General features: G+C 34.7%; 2 protein-coding genes across 3 annotated transcripts in view; one reads left to right on the forward strand and one right to left on the reverse strand.

Annotated features, from left to right (window-relative positions):
• Positions 1-3,923: 3,923 nt before the first annotated feature.
• LOC121374763 (ubiquinol-cytochrome-c reductase complex assembly factor 2-like) lies at positions 3,924-4,235 on the reverse strand. The gene has a single exon (XM_041501871.1). The coding sequence runs from the start codon at positions 4,233-4,235 to the stop codon at positions 3,924-3,926; it is 312 nt and encodes a 103-aa protein (XP_041357805.1).
• Positions 4,236-6,580: 2,345 nt separating this feature from the next.
• Positions 6,581-18,485, forward strand: part of LOC121374911 (protein SCAF11-like) — a 34,610-nt gene continuing 22,705 nt past the window's right edge. Inside the window, exons 1-4 of one of the 2 annotated variants that reach the window (XM_041502045.1) lie at positions 6,581-6,987; positions 14,226-14,272; positions 14,937-15,041; positions 16,077-16,151. In XM_041502045.1, the coding sequence (XP_041357979.1) occupies positions 6,871-6,987; positions 14,226-14,272; positions 14,937-15,041; positions 16,077-16,151 (344 nt within the window). In that variant the 5' untranslated portion in view covers positions 6,581-6,870. The remainder of the gene's footprint in view (positions 6,988-14,225; positions 14,273-14,936; positions 15,042-16,076; positions 16,152-18,485) is intronic. The other variant, XM_041502044.1, reaches the window with a different exon arrangement.

The following is an 18,485-nucleotide window of genomic DNA, read 5'->3' on the forward strand; positions in this document are numbered from 1 at the left end:
TGAGTTTTTTGCTATTTAACGTAATGCTTTATCTTCAAAGTTTGTGAACACTTGTTGTATATTTGATATTCTTTTTGTATGCTGTATTAGATGCATATATGATTCACTATTTTTTTGTTATATCATTTACATACTTTTTATTTGTTGTTACTTTTCCATTTATTTAGAATATTTGTTTAAATCTATCATCTCTCGATATTAAATTGAACTGCAAAATTTATTTGCCACTTCAATCAGGGAATACAATTACTGTCAGCATAAAAACATTACATTAAGGCCCATTTTCCATTAACGTGATGCCCCGAACGGAAATGTGATTTGCCATATCTGCATTTTCACAAGTGGATTACTAAACAAACTTTTATGTGGTCGAAGTGTACTTTTAAATTTCTGGCAGAAATATGTCATAGCTGAAGCAAGGAATAGGGTTGTTTTGTTATGACATCATGAAGACAATTTCTGTAGTGTTCATATTATGTACAGAAGTCGTTAAATACGGAGATGTTTTTTTATGTCAGAAATGAACATATTCTTTATTAGTCGTTGTCTAATCACGAGAGCTGATTAAATATGTCAAATTACACATCTATGTTAGAGTCGCTAACTGTTCGACCACCCATCGTCTGCCTAAGGACGTGACCAGCTGGTAACGTTTATATACTTATTCTTACTAAAAATGTGACAATTTCCTATTTAAAATTAACCAACAAACAGTTTAATTAGAATAGGGATAACCCAACTGTGTTTTCCGATTTGTGGATGTATATCGATGGTTTTACAGTCGTAAATTTACCTTTTTATTGGCTCCGCTAACGCGTTGCCAATAAAACTAAATTTGCGACTGTAAAACCACCAATATAAGTCTGCAAATTGGAAAACACAGTAGGGTTATCCCCTAAATACTTCATGTTATGTCATCACTCCGCTGACAAACAAACACACAGAAAAATAGCCGAATGTCCAAGTAGGAATCGCGTCTATGGAAAAGGCACCATGGAAATGCATTGTATCTAATGGTGAAAAGCCATTTCTTGCAATACCCAATAGTCTACAAGGTGAAAAGCCATTTCTTGCAATACCCAATAGCCTACAATACAGAATGAAATGATTAGGGCTTTCACAATTTCTAGAATGTCTATTATCCGAGATAATCTGAATTGAATTTAAACATCACATTTTGATTTGCCTAACGGTATCATGTTGAGATTGTACTAGTTAATAACATATTTATTGTGAATTTGTTGGTTTTTAGTTATTGTTGATCAATTTATCATGTACTGGAAAGCTAAAAGCTAGTTTTATGGGATTTCTGTTGTATCAGTATTATTTTTGTTAACATTTTATATATTTACTTGTAGCTAACATCATTATTCTTCTCTTCCTCAACCAAGGGTTGCAAATACCATGTCGGACACCTAATTAGAGGATACTCAATGTGGTGGGGTGTCAATAACGAGTGTTCCTTCATTTTGCTTGTGGGTAGTTTACTGGTATTATCTTCTATTTGTCGTAATTTATGTGCAACATCATCGCTATACATCAAGTGTCTGTCAATACTTTTTCTTGTGATCTCATCAGTTGTAGTGCAGCTTTTGTTTAAATCCCGAATGTATTGTTAGAGATAATTATATTGTTACAGCCATTTTTATTCAGAAACCAAACGCATAAATTTAATTAAGACTCATTTGGTTTATTGACTATTCAAAAACCATTATAGATCATTGTAATTTTTGTTTTGTTATTAATTAAATAAGTTAATTTGACAAAGATTGAGAAATGCAAATTTATTCAGCAGACTAATGTCAGTTTGTATCAAGTTGAATAAGCATGGTTCTAACTGGTTAATAGGACACCTTTTGCAAAAATAAAAACGTAACACTATGTCAAGGGTGCAATTTAGCTTAGTCATCTGAAGTGTTTGGTTGTAGGATCGAACCACCTCAGCTGACATGTTGTGTTTTTCCCTCATGTCCAAACCAGTGCCCCATGACTAGTATATCGAGGGCTGTGGAATGTGCTGTCTTGTCTGTGGGAAAGTGCATATAAAAGATCCCTTGCTGCTAATGGTAAAGTGTTTCCTTAGAAAATGATGTCAGAATTGCCAATTGTTTGACATTCAATGGCCAATAATTAATGTGCTCTACTGGTATCATTTTGTTGTGTCAAAAAGGTATAGGCATTATGTACCCACATATAATTACTATCCAAGAAATTGTGAATAGATGAAAAAAATAAAATGTTAATGAATCATGTGTTGTGATCGATTGGTTGACCTTTTAAAGGGACATTCCCGAGTTTGCTGCACGTTTTAAGATGTTATCGACTAACAGAAACTTTTTAACGATTGTAATTACATATATCAAATATATTTTTCTGCATAAAATATTAGTGGCTGGATATTAAACGTGTTTCTGATCGTTCTAATATTTGTACTAGGTTAAATGTCATCTTATTTCCTAAAATACTGTTTTTTCGTACGTACACAATTATTTGAAGACAAAATCCAGTTTGGGTTTTTACAAATATTAAGACGACGAGAAACATTTATGATCATGTTCATGCAATATAATTTGTGATAAAATAGAAATCCACTTTCTTGTAATTTATTCACATTCATTTTGTATTTCACAATTAAAAAACTCGAGCTTTTCATGTTGCAGTTTGACTAATCATGAGCAATGCATGTAGTATGCCTGTTTTCTTTGCATTAGATTTACACCAACTCATCTTCAGTAGCTTACCAGTTACTATTAATTAAGCCATTATGAATTAAATGCTACATTTTCATCCTGATTTTTATCAAAATGAGGGTGGGATGGAGGGGTTGAAATTCAATTTTCAAAATGGGAGGGGGCATGGTGAAATTTTATTTTATGTGGTATTACAAATACCACACCATAAAGCAAAAAAAAAGGTGTTTGGCTAGTGTTGGTTGAAAATCAGGATTTATTTTATGATGGCCCTAGTGTAAATAATATTGAGAGGTTGTTGGTTTTTCATAGCAGCCGTTCTACCTTGATCAAAGGAATGAGGTGGGGTTTTTTGTTTTTTTATTTGCTTATGGTCTATTTTGTTTATGCTGTGCTGGTTATGGGGAAAGAGTATTTACATGTAATCACCTGGTTCTCGTTTCATTGTACATATTCTTTTACACTGAAAAATTCAATGTAATATATGAACAATATACATGTAGTTAATTTACTACCAATTGTGACATTTGTATTTATATTTATCTCTTCATAATGTATTTCTTTATGCATTTCTGTGACATAATAATTTCTTCTGTAGCATTTTGTTTTCACCAGTGATTATAATTGCAATGATTATTTTATTTAATGCATAATTAAAAAATTAAAACCATGAACACTTGTTTTCTTTATGATGAAACAAATGGAAGGATTTCATTGAGAAACAGTCTGCATATCACAAGACTGGGGCAAGCATCTGCCTCCCCCTCCCCTCCCAAACTGTTAAATGTAATGATGGGCTTTGTTGGTTGCAATCAATTTCATATAGTCCTGTTTCATATTTTGAAACGACTTGCATTGGTATCTATCAAAAAAGCCATTCACAGTACAGTGAAACAACAACTAACCGAACACCCTTGGGACCAAATAAAATGTACTGAATACAGTATTTTTGTTTGCACTTAAAAAAAGGTATGAAAGTGACCAATTTATATCCACATAAAACAAACCATGTAAATCACTGCATATTTATATTGTACCACATAAATCACTGCATATTTATATTCTAATAATTCATCTTTACAGTACAAAACTCTTCAATACTGATGCAAGTCTTAAATTCTTGAATATATATTATTAATGAAAACCTTTCGGTGATCTCGGCTAGTTTCTTCTGTATCACCAAATTGTAAGATAACGTCTTAACCTATACAAAACCCACACACAAAGTATTTTTCATCTTTGTTTTGACAATTCTTTAAGAACCTCATTTGACATAGCCATTTTACATTGTTCATATGTAAGTCCTGCAGCACCTTTATCCAACGTCCATGGGTATTTGTTTTTAAAATGATCTGTGTTGAGTTTCTGAAGACACTCGTACATTCTGTCACATTCTACCGAATCCACCTTCGATGATTCCCCTTGCTTAAATGCCTCTGCAACTTTCTGTCGGAGAACACTTCCCAGATCTCTACCAGCTTTACTGGAATCTAATGGCCACTGTTCACACAGTTTTAGAAATTTCTTGTATCGTGCTGCTGTCATGTTAAAACTCAAATATAGTTCTGGAAAAAAAACAAAAAAAACGTGTAAGTCATAATTATTATGTATCGAATGGATAGCTGTCAGAATAAAAGTGAATGAATGATCAGAGATGTCAAATGAATACTTTTTTTTAAAATTAATTTTAATTTTGACATATGGAAATTTTAATTTGGCTTTACATTACAGCAAAAATCATTATGCAACAAGTTAAGAAATTGGCTACTAGGGAACATTTTGATCAATATCGCATTGTGATTCGCTACCCAAGTTTAACATCCAAAATTTTTATAACTTGGATTTCAAACTGATTGGCTAGTGTTGCCAGGGATTTATCTAGGATTTTTTGTTAGGGTGCCAGGTCTGATGGGATTGTGAAAATTAACACTTAAGTAAATCATACCTGGGATATTTCTTCAGGCGATGAAATGATTCAGTACACTATTGTTGAATTAATTTATTCATTATTGGAACAGACAAATAAATATATTGGGAATATTTAGCAGAGAATTTTTTTTTTTTTTTTTGGAAGGAAGTAAATGTTTTATTTAAAGACACACTCAACACATTTTATTTTCGGTTATATGGCATCAGACATGGTTAAGGACCACACAGATATTGAAACTCTAGGAAACCCGCTGTCGCCACTTCATCCCGGGCTACTCTTTTCGATTAGCAGCAAGGTATCTTTTATATGCACCATCCCACAGACAGGGTAGTACATACCACAGCCTTTGTTACACCAGATGTGAAGCACTGGCTGGAACGAGAAATATCCCAATGGGTCCAACGTCTGGGATCAATCCTAGACCAACCGCGCATCAAGCGAATGCTTTACCACTGGGCTATGTCAAGCTCCTCTTTCTTTAGGTGGGGGCCTACATGTATATTTGGACCTACAATACCCTTGGATAAATCCCTGGTAGCTGTTCAGTTTTTACTGATTTAAAATGGTCTCTAGTTAGATGTATACTATTTTAAATATTAACACAATATTCCCAATTTCGAAGTGCTAACCCTTGTTTTGACCTCTGAAAATTCAAGATATTTTTAGTAATTTTGACATGACTGGTTTCACAATATTTTGACTATTTCACCAACATTTCCAGCCAACACGAGCAGTTCATTATTTTCTGACGTGCCATCACGACTTTCTGTTACACTGTCAACATGTCTGTACAGATGGTTATTTCATCATGAGCACAGGAGTCGTGCAAAACTTTAGGTAACTTTTCATGCAAATTTTCCTATATTTCCCTATATTTTGACTTGTGCTCACAGTAAAATAACCATCTTTACTAAGATGCTGATAGAGAAACAGAAAGTCACAACCAGGGGAAAAAAATTCAGTATCGTGTTGTGGTTAACTATAGGCCTACTAATTTAAAACATTAAGGCCAAAAGAAGGAAAGTTATAGATTTGCGTCCGAACAATTTTAAAAACACATGAGGCTTTTTTTTCTTTTTTCATTATTTTTATTGATCTATTATTTCCATAGTAGATTCAAGTCCAAATGAGGTCGACACATCAAGAGTTCGGCAATTTTCGTCAATGTTTGGAATATACTGCTTCCTGCTTGAGGATTCAATGCTCTACTGGGCTACACTTCAGAATTTATGACGGAGATGGCAGTTTTGGCGCGAAAGACCTTGTAGACATTACCACTATTGACGATTTGGAACTTGAATTTGTGTGATGATCATTAAGTGCCTTTTTTGTGCAAATAATGAAAATTTCAGCAGTACCTTTCACGGCATGCGGGCAGTGGATGCAAATCTATAACTTTCATTCTCATGGCCTAAACAGTACTTGCTAATTAATTTTCAATGTCAATTGACTAGTAATATTGCTATATCAAGATTTTGAAAACAAAATGTTCCCTGACAAGTCCAAAAATTATTAACTGCGAACATCAGATAGAAATGTTGGCAAAATAGCCAAAGTACTGTCACATAATTGTGAAACCCCATTCACTGCAAAATATTATTATTATTATTACTTTTACTAAATGTTTAAAGCTCCTACACTATGAAAAATCTGATGTGCCACTCGGCCCACTGGGGACCCTGGAGCTATCAAGTCTATTGACAACGTAATTAGTTGTATCAATGAATCGCTGTACGCAGTTGACCATGCAGTTTTCTGTCCTTGAATCCAATTTTTGTCCAGGTTTGTCCATGCAAAGTTCCCAACATCTTTCAGTCAAACCATGAACAAGCTGTTGAAATCGTTGTTTTTGAGTTTCTCCTTCTATGAATCTTTGCATTTGTGGATCCTGTAATGCTTCTGACATATCTATACTTAAAAAATAAATTATGTTTTACCTTTCCAAAAAAGAAATGGAACGATTGCACCAGAAAATAGACTGGGATTGATGAAACTAGTTCGTTTGTTTATGATGAAACCAGTCTAAATATTTGTGTTTTCTTCTTTCATACGATCCACGTCATTTACAAACAAGTGCCAACATAATTTTAATGTTAAAATTCACTATTACACAAGGCATTATTTACAGAAACTCGAATTATTATACTAAGAAATATAGTTTTTAATATCCATAATTACTGCTGACATCAAGATATAGCGATTATGTAGCAATTAGGAACGTTTAGTTGAGTGGAGGAAATAACGAAAATAATGGCGGCGAATACGTTTGATCACAGTAGAACCTTGTTTATGAAAGAAGATGGCACTCCAATGACATTTCATATGAGACCATGCAGTGAACGAAAATACCTAAGACAATTAATAGAAGTAAATAGTTTAATTATGTTCCATAACTATGATTTGTTCATACCATTATTATGGGTGTACCAATTGCCCCGAGTACTTTGAAGCTAGATCATGGACATTTGTCATTTCAACACACTTGGACAGTTATACGCTCTCATTACAGTCACTGTGAGTCAGAGACCAAGCTATGTAATGTTCTTTCAATGTATTCTAGTCGTGTCGTTAAACAGGTAACCAGTCAATTCCTACCATAGTCATTTCGTACCCAATTTTACCAATTCGTACCTAAGTAAGTCATTTCGTACCCAGGTCATTTCGTACCATAGTAAATGATGGTTATTTCATACCATGTCTGTTTGGTCATTTTGTATCGTGGTCATTTCGTACCTCAATCATTTATTGTGCAGCTTAGTAGAATGATAGATAGTAAAATGTCGAATTACTGATTTAGAAAATAAACATTAGGCTAATGCAACTGTATTGAAGCCCCACCCCTTAATAAAGACAGTGGGCTAAGGACGTATGCCTATATAGGAGAAGCCATGTGTTTAGGGAAGTGACGTCACGTATCAGCATGCGCGCATCTGGTAGGCAGAAGTCTATCATAATGGCCATTAGTAACAAAGCGAACTAGCGTAGCGTGAATAGCAAAGAATGGCCAAAACGTGCTTAAATTACCGCTTGTAGCACGGGAACGCTATTCTACATAGCTCCTGTATGGAGGAGATACATGTACTCTTTCCACCCATAAAATTTGACGATTGACCGAGTTCAAAACTATAGCAAACTTCCTTTTTTTTCTTTTTCTTTTCACCTGAATAAATATTTTTAGTCCATGTATTTTTAAAGCGTCTGGTCCATATTTCAAGTAAAGCATTATAAACGAGCGCGCGCACACATAAATCAAAATAATAAAATAAAACAAGTAAGCCTATATTTTTTATTTAAAACTGTTTAAAAGAAATAGTTGGCCTACACTTTATTAAAGGAAATTATTTCGGAAAGATTTCCGCCTGTTACCCCATTATATTGATATATGTATAGAGGGAACCTCATCCTAACCCTAGAACTAACCCTGACCCTAAAACTAACCCTAACCCTGACCCTAAAATTAACCCTAACCCTAAAACTAACAATAAGGGGTAACAGTTGGATATTTTACCCTTGCGGATACCGGATACATATTAACACATTGTATTAAAATGGAGGAACCTAAATTTAGTTTCCATACATGTTCCATGACCACACATACATTGCTACCTCTAGCTACAGCGTCCCTTTTTAAATATTAGTACATTAGCCTTTTAAACCGGATACATCTCAAATTTACTTGGTCCCTCACCTTTGCGGTTCCATCTTCAGAACATTTTGTAGCATTATTTTTTTATATATATATATATATATATATATACATAAAAATTGCCATTAATATTTTAATCGCCTAATCCCATGCAGGCCAGGACATAGTTTAATACGCAGTCGATTTAGGATTGACTATGGTGGTCCTATAGGGCTATTTCTCATTCCAGCCAGTGCTCTACAACTGGTGTAACAAAGGCTTCACTATTTATTATCCTGTCTGTGGGCTGATACATATAAAAGATCCCTTATTGTTAATCGGAAAGAGTAATCCATTGTGTGACAGCAGCAGGTTTCCTCCCTAATATTATCTGTGTGATCCCTAAACATGTCCGACTCTATATATCCGTAATTAAAATGACGAGTGCATTGTTAAATAAAAGATTCCTTCCTTTCAAATCTAAAACAGTGTCAGTTACCTTTGACAAGAGGCACAGTTTCAAAGGCTATCACTTTCAACCTGATTAATAAACCAGTTAAAACAACAAATTACTGTAAATGGTAACAAAGACACACATTAACACAATGCAAATATCATTTGATCATTGGTTTATAATGATAATAGAAAAAGAAAATAATAAATATGTGTTGTCTATTGTTTCTCGATATAATTTTATTGATTTTATAAAGTGTTTTTATTAGAAAATAGAGATCGTGGTAAAAAAAGATTAAATCCAAGTGTTATCAATGTCATCATCACATACTGAACAGCCCCAATAATATTGCATATGGTAGTTTGGAAAGTCAGTGAAAAAAGTTCTGGTATCCCTCTTATGCACAGAAACATGAGATACTGTAGAAAAGAATCGCTGAATCTGATACCAGTGTTCTCCTTAGCATCTCTTAATTCACCCTAAAACTTAAACGCCCTTAATTCATCATGAAAGGCCCATTTTTTATCCAAGAGTTGCCGGTTCTCTTTTTGTCCATAAACAGGGATCACTGATACCTAGAAAAAAATATGAAAATTGGTAAATTTCTATGATATACAAGTATGAAAGTTTTATATTGTGTACATATTAGTACTAGTAACTATAGCATTTTTTGACTATCATGTAAGCCCAAGATGTTGGTCAAGGACATATATATTGAATATTATTGAAATATTTGAATACACATAAATGTATTTGTGAAGACATATTGACATCTGTCACTGATGACAATAATACTTATAAATACAATCAGCTCCCTTTTTCTTTCTTTATTTGCTGCAAACAAATTCAGATAACTTATATAATAAATGCATGTAACATAATTTATGTTTTAATAAAATATGGTGGCTATCGCCAACTTGTGGATCAATATCCAGTTTTATTATTATTATTATTATTTATTTATTTTTAATCCCAAACAAATGATTTAATACATCTGATATCCCACCCTGAAATGTTTAAATACCTTTTATTTTATTATTAAAAAATCAACTTACACATTACAAATACACCTGTGGATCACTTCTTCAATAAAAAAAGTAAAACATTATAATTAATAAATGGAAATATTTCAGAACCATTTTCATAAGAAACAATATATATATGCTTGATTGTGCGCGCACACACACACACACACACACAGCTCCCTGTTATTTAATTAAAAATATAAATACTCCAGCCACCTACATATTTTATGGCATAATACAATATAAAATATATTCAGATTTTTGTTTTACCCACTATACTGGATCTGTCAATACAAACAAAAAGTTACATAAAACGTTTGTCGATTGACTGGGTAGGCCTACTGTTCACAGGGTATCTTTGTTTCCATGTCAGTTTGGTGGGGGCTTTTATTATTATTATTTTTTATTTTATTATCTTTTCAATTTTCATTTCAATAAATACTGACGTGTATTAGTATTACGAATGAATAACAAACAACAAACCTTGTATAAAATGACGATCTCCGTTGTGGGATGGGCAAAGTTGATTGTTGTCAGCTTTAACTGTTCAACGTTTCGCTTCCACTGTATTTGATGAAACTAATTTCATAATCCTTGTTAGATGCACAGTGACTTGTGCATCTAACAACAGCGTATGAAATTACCATGACAAAATACCATTCATCAAAACTAGTCTACACTGATTTAATTGACGGAAAAACATTCGATTGTTCATTACTACTAATGCCAGTATTGTCAGTAGGTTTCTTGCCTACCAGCGCTCACGCGGTACCACATGATCAAAACATGTGACGTCACCGTATCTTCTCCTATTAGATGTGGGGGGGGGGGGGGGGGGGGGGGGTCGTATCATGAAATGATCATCAGTGACATGGGTTAAAGGAATGCTAAATAAAGCAAGGCTTTTGGACTGGTGTGCATATTCAGCGATACATAATACACATTATTGCTTAATATCAACAAGTATAATCGTATAGTTAATTAAAAAAACGGTTAAATGTTATATATAATGGGCGCAGCCATTTTGTACCATCCCAGTGAATACGCCCTCTGGCGAGCTGGTGGTTACGTAATACCTAACATGTCACGTCAGGAATTAGTCTTCGAACTGAAGAAACAAAACATACCTAATTTTTGCGGATGCATCGCAATGTTCTGTAATAATATCTATCCCAGTAACACAGCAACATGTATATGTGGTTTATTTTTTCAATACAAAATAAACCACCATTGTCAAAGTGTTGAAATAACTGTATTATATTTTGTATATAAATTAACCCACATACTGAAATAATAGTCGGAGTGTTTTCTTGCTTAATTGGTCTTTTTTTCCGTGGCCTGTACCTGTGGTTCTTGATTGGCAGGTGTATATTTAGACGGTCCCTAGACACTGTGTCTAGACACACTAAAAAGACATACCTCTTTTATTAAGATCACAGGGTATTGTGTGATAACCTCAAATCATAATCGACTTTACCAGCTTTAATACTGTAAGTAATTCTGTAAAACCCTTGATTAAGTAGACTTTCCCCGTCTAAAATCATAAAACTGACCAATTACGTAGTCCCAGAGAAAAGAAAATTATCACTTTGGTATCATGAGTGGTCGTTTTTGCTTGAACGTATCCTACCAATAGGCCTAATAATATGCATTTTTTCTTTGGATTTTTTAAAAGAAAAAAATACTATAACTCCATTTCGTTATATTGATGCAAATTGAAATATAATTAGTTAAATAGTTTATTATACTATCAAGTCATTTATGTTGTTTTACAAGTCAGGTTGATGAAAGCGAAGCGCCTTGTCGTAAATTAGAGCATTTGTTTACACTGCATAATAGAGAAGTTGGACCTGAGCTGACGTCACTTCGCCCCAAGCTATACCACCGGACGTCACAAAAACGAAACAAAATGGCTGCCCCCAGTTAGCAGGAATAATCACGTTTTTTTATTAATTCTAAAATTACGCGTTTTTCATTTGTTAAAGTGTCAGTATGTGTTGGTGGTCCGGGTATGCATCTTTCCAACACATAAGGCTCTTGTTGGAGTTTAGTCTACCTTTAATTGTCAGTTCGTCTTAAAAATAAACTATCACCTTCATGTGGCAATATACATGTATATGTTCAGAAAAGTGAATTCAATAGGGTTAATGGCCACTGAAACACATTTCGTCGTTAATTTACTTCTCTTATTCATTATTCATAAACCTTTATTCATTTAAACATTTGCTCACTTTACAAGGTATGCATACCATGACAAAAATACCGAGTATGAAATGACTGTAGTACAAAATGACCAAAGTACTATGATACAAAATGACTATGGTACGGAATAACCATAAACTATGGCACGAAATGGATGGTACGAAATTACCAGAATCATTACAAGTTATGAACGATGATATGCTCAATATAAAACAACAGCTATTATGCTGCTATATTAATCATTTATTACTTTGTTTTATTTGTATGTCCATTTAAAGGTAGAGTAAACTCAAACAAGAGATTTATGTGTTGGAAAGATGCATACCCGGATCACTAACACATACTGACACTTTAATAAATAAAAAACGCGTAATTTTAGAGTTAATAAAAAAAAACATTATTATTGGGGGCAGCCATTTTGTTTAATTTTTTGTGACGTCCGGTGGTATAGCTTGGGGCGAAGTGATGTCAGCTCTGTCCATCTGCTCTATGCACAGTGTAAACAAACCTTCTAATTTATGACAAGGCGCTTTGCTTTCATCAACCTGACTTGTAAAATAACATAAATGACTTGATAGTATAATAAACTATTTAACTAAATATATTTAAATTTGCATCAATAGAACGAAATGGAGTTATAGTATTTTTCTTTAAAAAAAAAATCCAAAGAAAACAAATGCATATTATTAGGCCTATTGGTAATTTGGTATGCTACGTTCGAGAAAAAATGACCACTCACGATACCCAAGTGATAATTTTCTTTTCGTTGGAACTACGTAATTGGTCAGTTTTGTTGGGAAAGTCTACTTAATCAAAGGTTTTACAGAATTACTTACAGTAATATAGCAGGAAGGCTGATTGATTACGATTAGAGGGGTGTACGGTTAACACACAATACCCTGTGATCTTAATAAAAGAGGCACGTCTTTTTGGTATGTCTAGACACAGTGTCTGGGGATCGTCTAAATATACACCTGCCAATCAGGAACCACAGGTGCAGGCTATGGAAAGAAAAAACCAATTAACTAAGAAAACACTCCCAATTATTATTTCAGTACGTGGGTTAATTTATGTACAAACCATAATACAGTTATTTCAACACTTTGACAATGGTGGTTTATTTTGTATTAAACATAAATATATAATTGTTGCTGGCTTACTGGGATGACTATTATTACAGAATATTGTGATGCATCCGCAAAAATCAGGTATGTTTTGTTTCTTCAGTTCGAAGACTAATTCATGACGTGACACGTTAGGTATTACGTAACCACCAGCTCGCCAGAGGGCGTATTCACTGGGATGATACAAAATGGCTGCGCCCGTTATGTATAATAGCCGTCACATTTTACCGTTTTATTAATTAACTATACGATTATACTTGTTGATATTACCGTAAGCAATAATGTGCATTATATATCGTTGAATATGCATACCAGGTCAAATGCCTTGATTGTCTCTTCCTTTAAGGGAGATAGAAATAATAGCAGCTAGTTAGACGTCGGGGTAATGCAGACCGTCATCCACAGGTGGTTGCAGAAAACATGCGTTGTTTACATTATTCAAAATTTAATAAAGACAGGTGACACATTTTAAAGGGAAAAACCTTTTGCCTGTCTTTGTTGTTGTTTGATTTGTTTTTTTTCTTTTTTTTCTTTTTATTATTATTTATTTTTAAATTGTTGTATTGTTGTTTTCACAGTAAATTTAATTAACCACCAGTGTTGGAGCTTTATTAAATAATAAGCCTACAGAATAATATGTTCTTTATTGGGTGTCACCAAAAATTGCAGTTTATTCAGGTTTGATTACATTCATGTTGTGTTGTTTGTTTTCTTGTGTTTTATGAACGAACAAAGAAAATACATAAAATGAGGTGCCATAGTTTTCTTGTGTTTTATGAATGAACAAAGAAAATAAATGAAATGAGGTTCCATTATAGCCAATTTCTGGAGCCTCCACTGGTCATACATATATACACTGATGCACGTTGCACATGAACCTGGTTTTGGTGTTAAACTTATTGCAAAGCTATACCATAAGATAAACTCTTTAATATAATGTCCTACTTACAATGCAGTGTTTGAGGACATATTTATCAAGTTGGTTTTTGCGAGACCATGTATCAGTTTTTAACGTACGATAGTACTTAATAAGTAAACAATATTTTGCCAACACCTAAAGATATACATGTACTAGTATTTTGTTCTGCTACCTTGGTATATTAAGTCACCACAGATTGTGGGTACATGTAGTTATATTTAAAAGATATTACTCATGCTGTTTATTTTTTTTTTAGCATGGAGGTGGAATTATGACTAGTAAAGCAAGAGAAGATTGCATTAGGTGAGATGAGTGTTACTAATAAAGTATCCTTAGTATACGTGCATGTGTGTCTATTGAAAGATATCTTTGGTGGTTTTAAGCAATATGATTACTGCCCTAAATCATTCCAATAGCATATGTACAGTTTGTTTTTGTTTAATGACACCACTCCAAGGATTGATTTTCTTGAGATTTATGCCAGGAACTATTACTCTCTAACTAACCACTGTTCTGGGGTGCGGGATGTAGCCCAGTGGTAAAGCTCTCGCTTGATGAGCAGTTGGTTTAGGATTGATCCCCGTCGGTGGCCCCATTGGGCTATTTCTCGTTCCAGCCATTGCTCCACAACTGGTGTAATAAAGGCCGTGGTATGCACTATCTTGTTTGTGGGATGATGCATATAAAAGATCCCTTTCGGCTAATTGAAAAGAGTAGCCCATGAAGTGGCGACAGTTTCTCTATATCTGTGTGGTCCTTAACCATATGTCTGACACTATAACCATAAATAAAATGTGTTTAGTGTGTCGTTAAATAAAATATTTCCTTCCTTCCCACTGTTCTGGAAAGATATTCCATCTTTAATGTGAAACTTAAAAAACACCTTTCATTGAGTTTTCAGTTGTCTGTGGGGGTTTTTTTGGTTGTAATAATAGTATGATTTTGTATTGTCATCTCTTCTTTACAGACTTGCAGAGAAAGGAAGTACAGTGACATCAGAAAACTACATTTCTAGTAAATACATCACTGAATGTGTCAAGGAGAACAGGATACTGGACAAGACAAAATTCAGGCATGTAACTTTTTCAATCCTTATTTTCATTCATATTTCAGGTTTTGGTCCACATTAGTCAGCATTGACTTGGCCTAACCTGCATTAAAGCTCTGACCGTCACTTCCTCGTGTATTGTAATAAGCTCGGAACTTAACGAGGGAAACGCCATCGTTGAGATATAAATTGCCGTAGGTAAAGAGCATCACTGAGTTTAACAACTCAAGACTTCTCTCTCACTAGCCACTAACAAATTAACTACTAACCCACTGTCCTGGACTGTAGACAGCCCAAATAGCTGAGGCGTGTGCCCAGGACAGCATGCTTGAACCCTTAATTGGATATGAGCACGGAAATAAGTATAAACAAACAAAGAAACGGGCTGAACCCTGAAGTTGATAATTGTCTCAGTTTGTTTCTTATTCTTTGGTTAATATAATAAATAATATCTGAATTTCTGTACTATTTAAAAACCAAATTAAACAACAATTGATGATGATGGTCTTTTCAAAGGAAATAAGAAATGTTTTATTTAACGATGCAATCAACACATTTTATTTACGGTTATATGGCGTCAGGCATATGATTAAGGACCACACAGATATTGAGAAAGGAAACTCCCTGTCGCCACTTCATAGGCTACACTTTTCGATTAGCAGCAAGGGATCTTTTGTATGCACCACCCAGCAGACAGGGTAGTACATACCACAGCCTTTGATATACATGTCATGGTGCACTGGCTGGAACAAGAGAAATAGCCCAATGGGCCCACTGACGGGGGATCGGTCCCCAGACCGACCGTGCATCGAGCGAGTACTTTACCACTGGGCTACATTCTGCCCTTTTTTCAAAGGAAGACAATATATACAGTACCATGGGTTTTATTATACCAGTTGTTGGGCACTGATTGGGTCAGTAAAAATCTTGGTCCATCACATACCACTGAGCTGCATCATCACCTTGATGCCACATATTTTCAGTGTAATAAATTAGCGTATTTGTGTATCTAGAACCATATTTCACTGGGTTTGATTATAACCTGTGTTTATTTTACAGATACCTGCCTGCTGCAGATGACGGAATGGAGCCAGCCAGTGTAATCATCAGGATTGATGAACGATTAACCAAAGGGTAAGTTACTGTGCATGTAGTTTCAACAGAAACAAAATATGACTTCAGGGAACATTTTGTTCACTTTCATGTTCTCTCTATCCCTGTCCCGAGTCAGACCCCTGATCCTATCGGAGGCCGGAGTCGGGATAGACGTGTTCGAAACCCTAGTGGCACATGGACATGTTAAACCAGTTACAAAGTTAAAAGTGTTAATCAACAAAAACAAATTCTTTCTGATTTCTCACTTTTTTCTGTCGGCTTTACAAAGTAAAAAGTGTTAATTAAGCATTCATTTCTTTTCATTCCCTGTTGTAAAATTGATTGTTTCAATGAGAATGATCCTTTAAAATTAAAGTTCAATGTTTCACTGTGGCCATTCAACATTCAATGACATATTTAAATCACGTAAAAATGGCATTACAAGTGAAGAATACCTGTTGTGAAAGAAAGAAGATACAAATAGATCTTCCAAAAATTCAAGAATTGTATTGAGAGAAGTACTCAGCAGTTGAACCGGTTCAGGAAAATTCAATATCCGCTGAGGAACAATTGCCAGAATACAGAGTTCGACAAATCCGCTAGCCCGACGCCCGTGGCTAGTGGTTTTTAAGTTCGGGCTAGTGAGAAATGCAAAACCATTAGCCCGCAGGGCTAGTGGTTTCCCACCCCCTCTCCTTATCGCTCAATCGTGTGTTGTTGTTTTTTCTCTCGGCTGAAATTTCGTTTAATAAATTTGATTGTGACGTTTGTCATCGAATAGTATCAACAACGCTATCAGTATATAATAATAATCCACTTGAACTAGGTCTACAAACTGCAGTAACATGCTATCTACATCTTCACAGTTACAGCATGCATTGTTTACTTTTCCCTTTCAATATTCTGGCACAGGAAATAAGTCTAATGACATGCGTGTTTTGATTGGTTGGACACAATCATGTGGTAGTTAATCTCGCACATATGTTTTAGGCTAAGAACTTGGAAATCACCTATCGCGACGACAGGTTAATCTCAATCAAGTAAACCCATGTGCGTATGACCCGGGGGGGGGGGGGGGCAATTTCCCCCCCAAATTTGGACGAAACAGTGGAAAAAATTCGGGCAGTTTTTATCTGGGTAAAATTTCGGGCAAATCAACCCCTCCAGCCCCCCTAAATCAAAGAGTCCCCATACGCCCATGAGTAAACCCCAGTCATGCTTTGAATTTCAGTGTTTGTTTTATTTACCTATTGTTTTCTAATTTAACACTTCGCTTACATATGGTTATCGGCAACCAGAAAAACAATTTTCTTTAATGGTAACTGCACATGCAACGACTCGGCTTGGCCTATTACGTGTAACGGTTTGGATAATGTGTCGCAGCTGCCGATAGGCTACAAGATAATACCTTTTTTGTTCATCAATTAACAACGGATTAGATGTCGCCGTTATATTCTTTTGATACTAATCTGACACGGGATGATGCCCTGTATTTGAGCAATTGGCATCAGCGTTCCTGGCGACCTTAATAGTAGGCCCTAAATGTTACTGTATAACCAAATACACTGAACCATCTATTACTGTGTGTCACACTGTCGTACCCTCATTTAAATTTAATTATTTTGATAGTGGGTTTAGATACCAATCATGAGCTCAGTTATTTTCCCCGGGGGAGAGGGCAAAAGTGAAAACGGGACAATGACGATGGCTCACACTTGACAAAAGACCAAACGTACAACACGACAAAACTGAAAGTTACAACATAATTTAAGTGTTTGTTTTATTTTACTGTTATAGTTGTAAATTGTAATCTTACAAAAATTAGATAAAAATCCAGTTATAATTGATCAAGAATTTGGGCTAGTGCTTTATCTTGGTGGGCTAGTGGTTTTCACAAACCCACTAGCCCTGTGGCTAGTGACTTTTCAAAATATTTGTCATGCTCTGCAGAATATCTAAAAGTTTTTTTCTGTCATGGTCTTGCAAAGTGGTTACTGGCAAATAGAAATGGATGAACAAGATAGAAGTAAAACATCTTTTATTACAAAGTATGGGCTATTTGAATATACCAAAATGCTGTTCGGATTGTGTAATGCCCCAAGTACCTTCCAACGATGTATGGAAATGGGCACAGTGGCTTAATCTTTTTAACTGAAACTTCTTATAAATAGCTTGTTTCGAATTACAGGTCTTTTTGTTTGTAATTGCAGGTTTTTTCGTTTCGAAATATAAGTCTCTTTTCGTAGCATAGATTGTAAGCCCCCCCCCCCCCCCCCCCCCCCCCCCCCCCCCCCCCATTATTTATTTATTTATTTATCTATCATTCATTAATTTCTTTCTATTCAATTGTATTTTCTATCTACCGGGTATCTA

Source organism: Gigantopelta aegis, chromosome 6 (genome assembly GCF_016097555.1).
Source record: "Gigantopelta aegis isolate Gae_Host chromosome 6, Gae_host_genome, whole genome shotgun sequence".
NCBI lineage: Eukaryota > Metazoa > Mollusca > Gastropoda > Neomphalida > Peltospiridae > Gigantopelta > Gigantopelta aegis.

What these genes read in the sequence shown, in the direction of transcription:
- LOC121374763 (XM_041501871.1), bottom strand. Translation starts at nt 4,235, where the DNA reads ATGACAGCAGCACGATACAAGAAATTTCTAAAACTGTGTGAACAGTGG.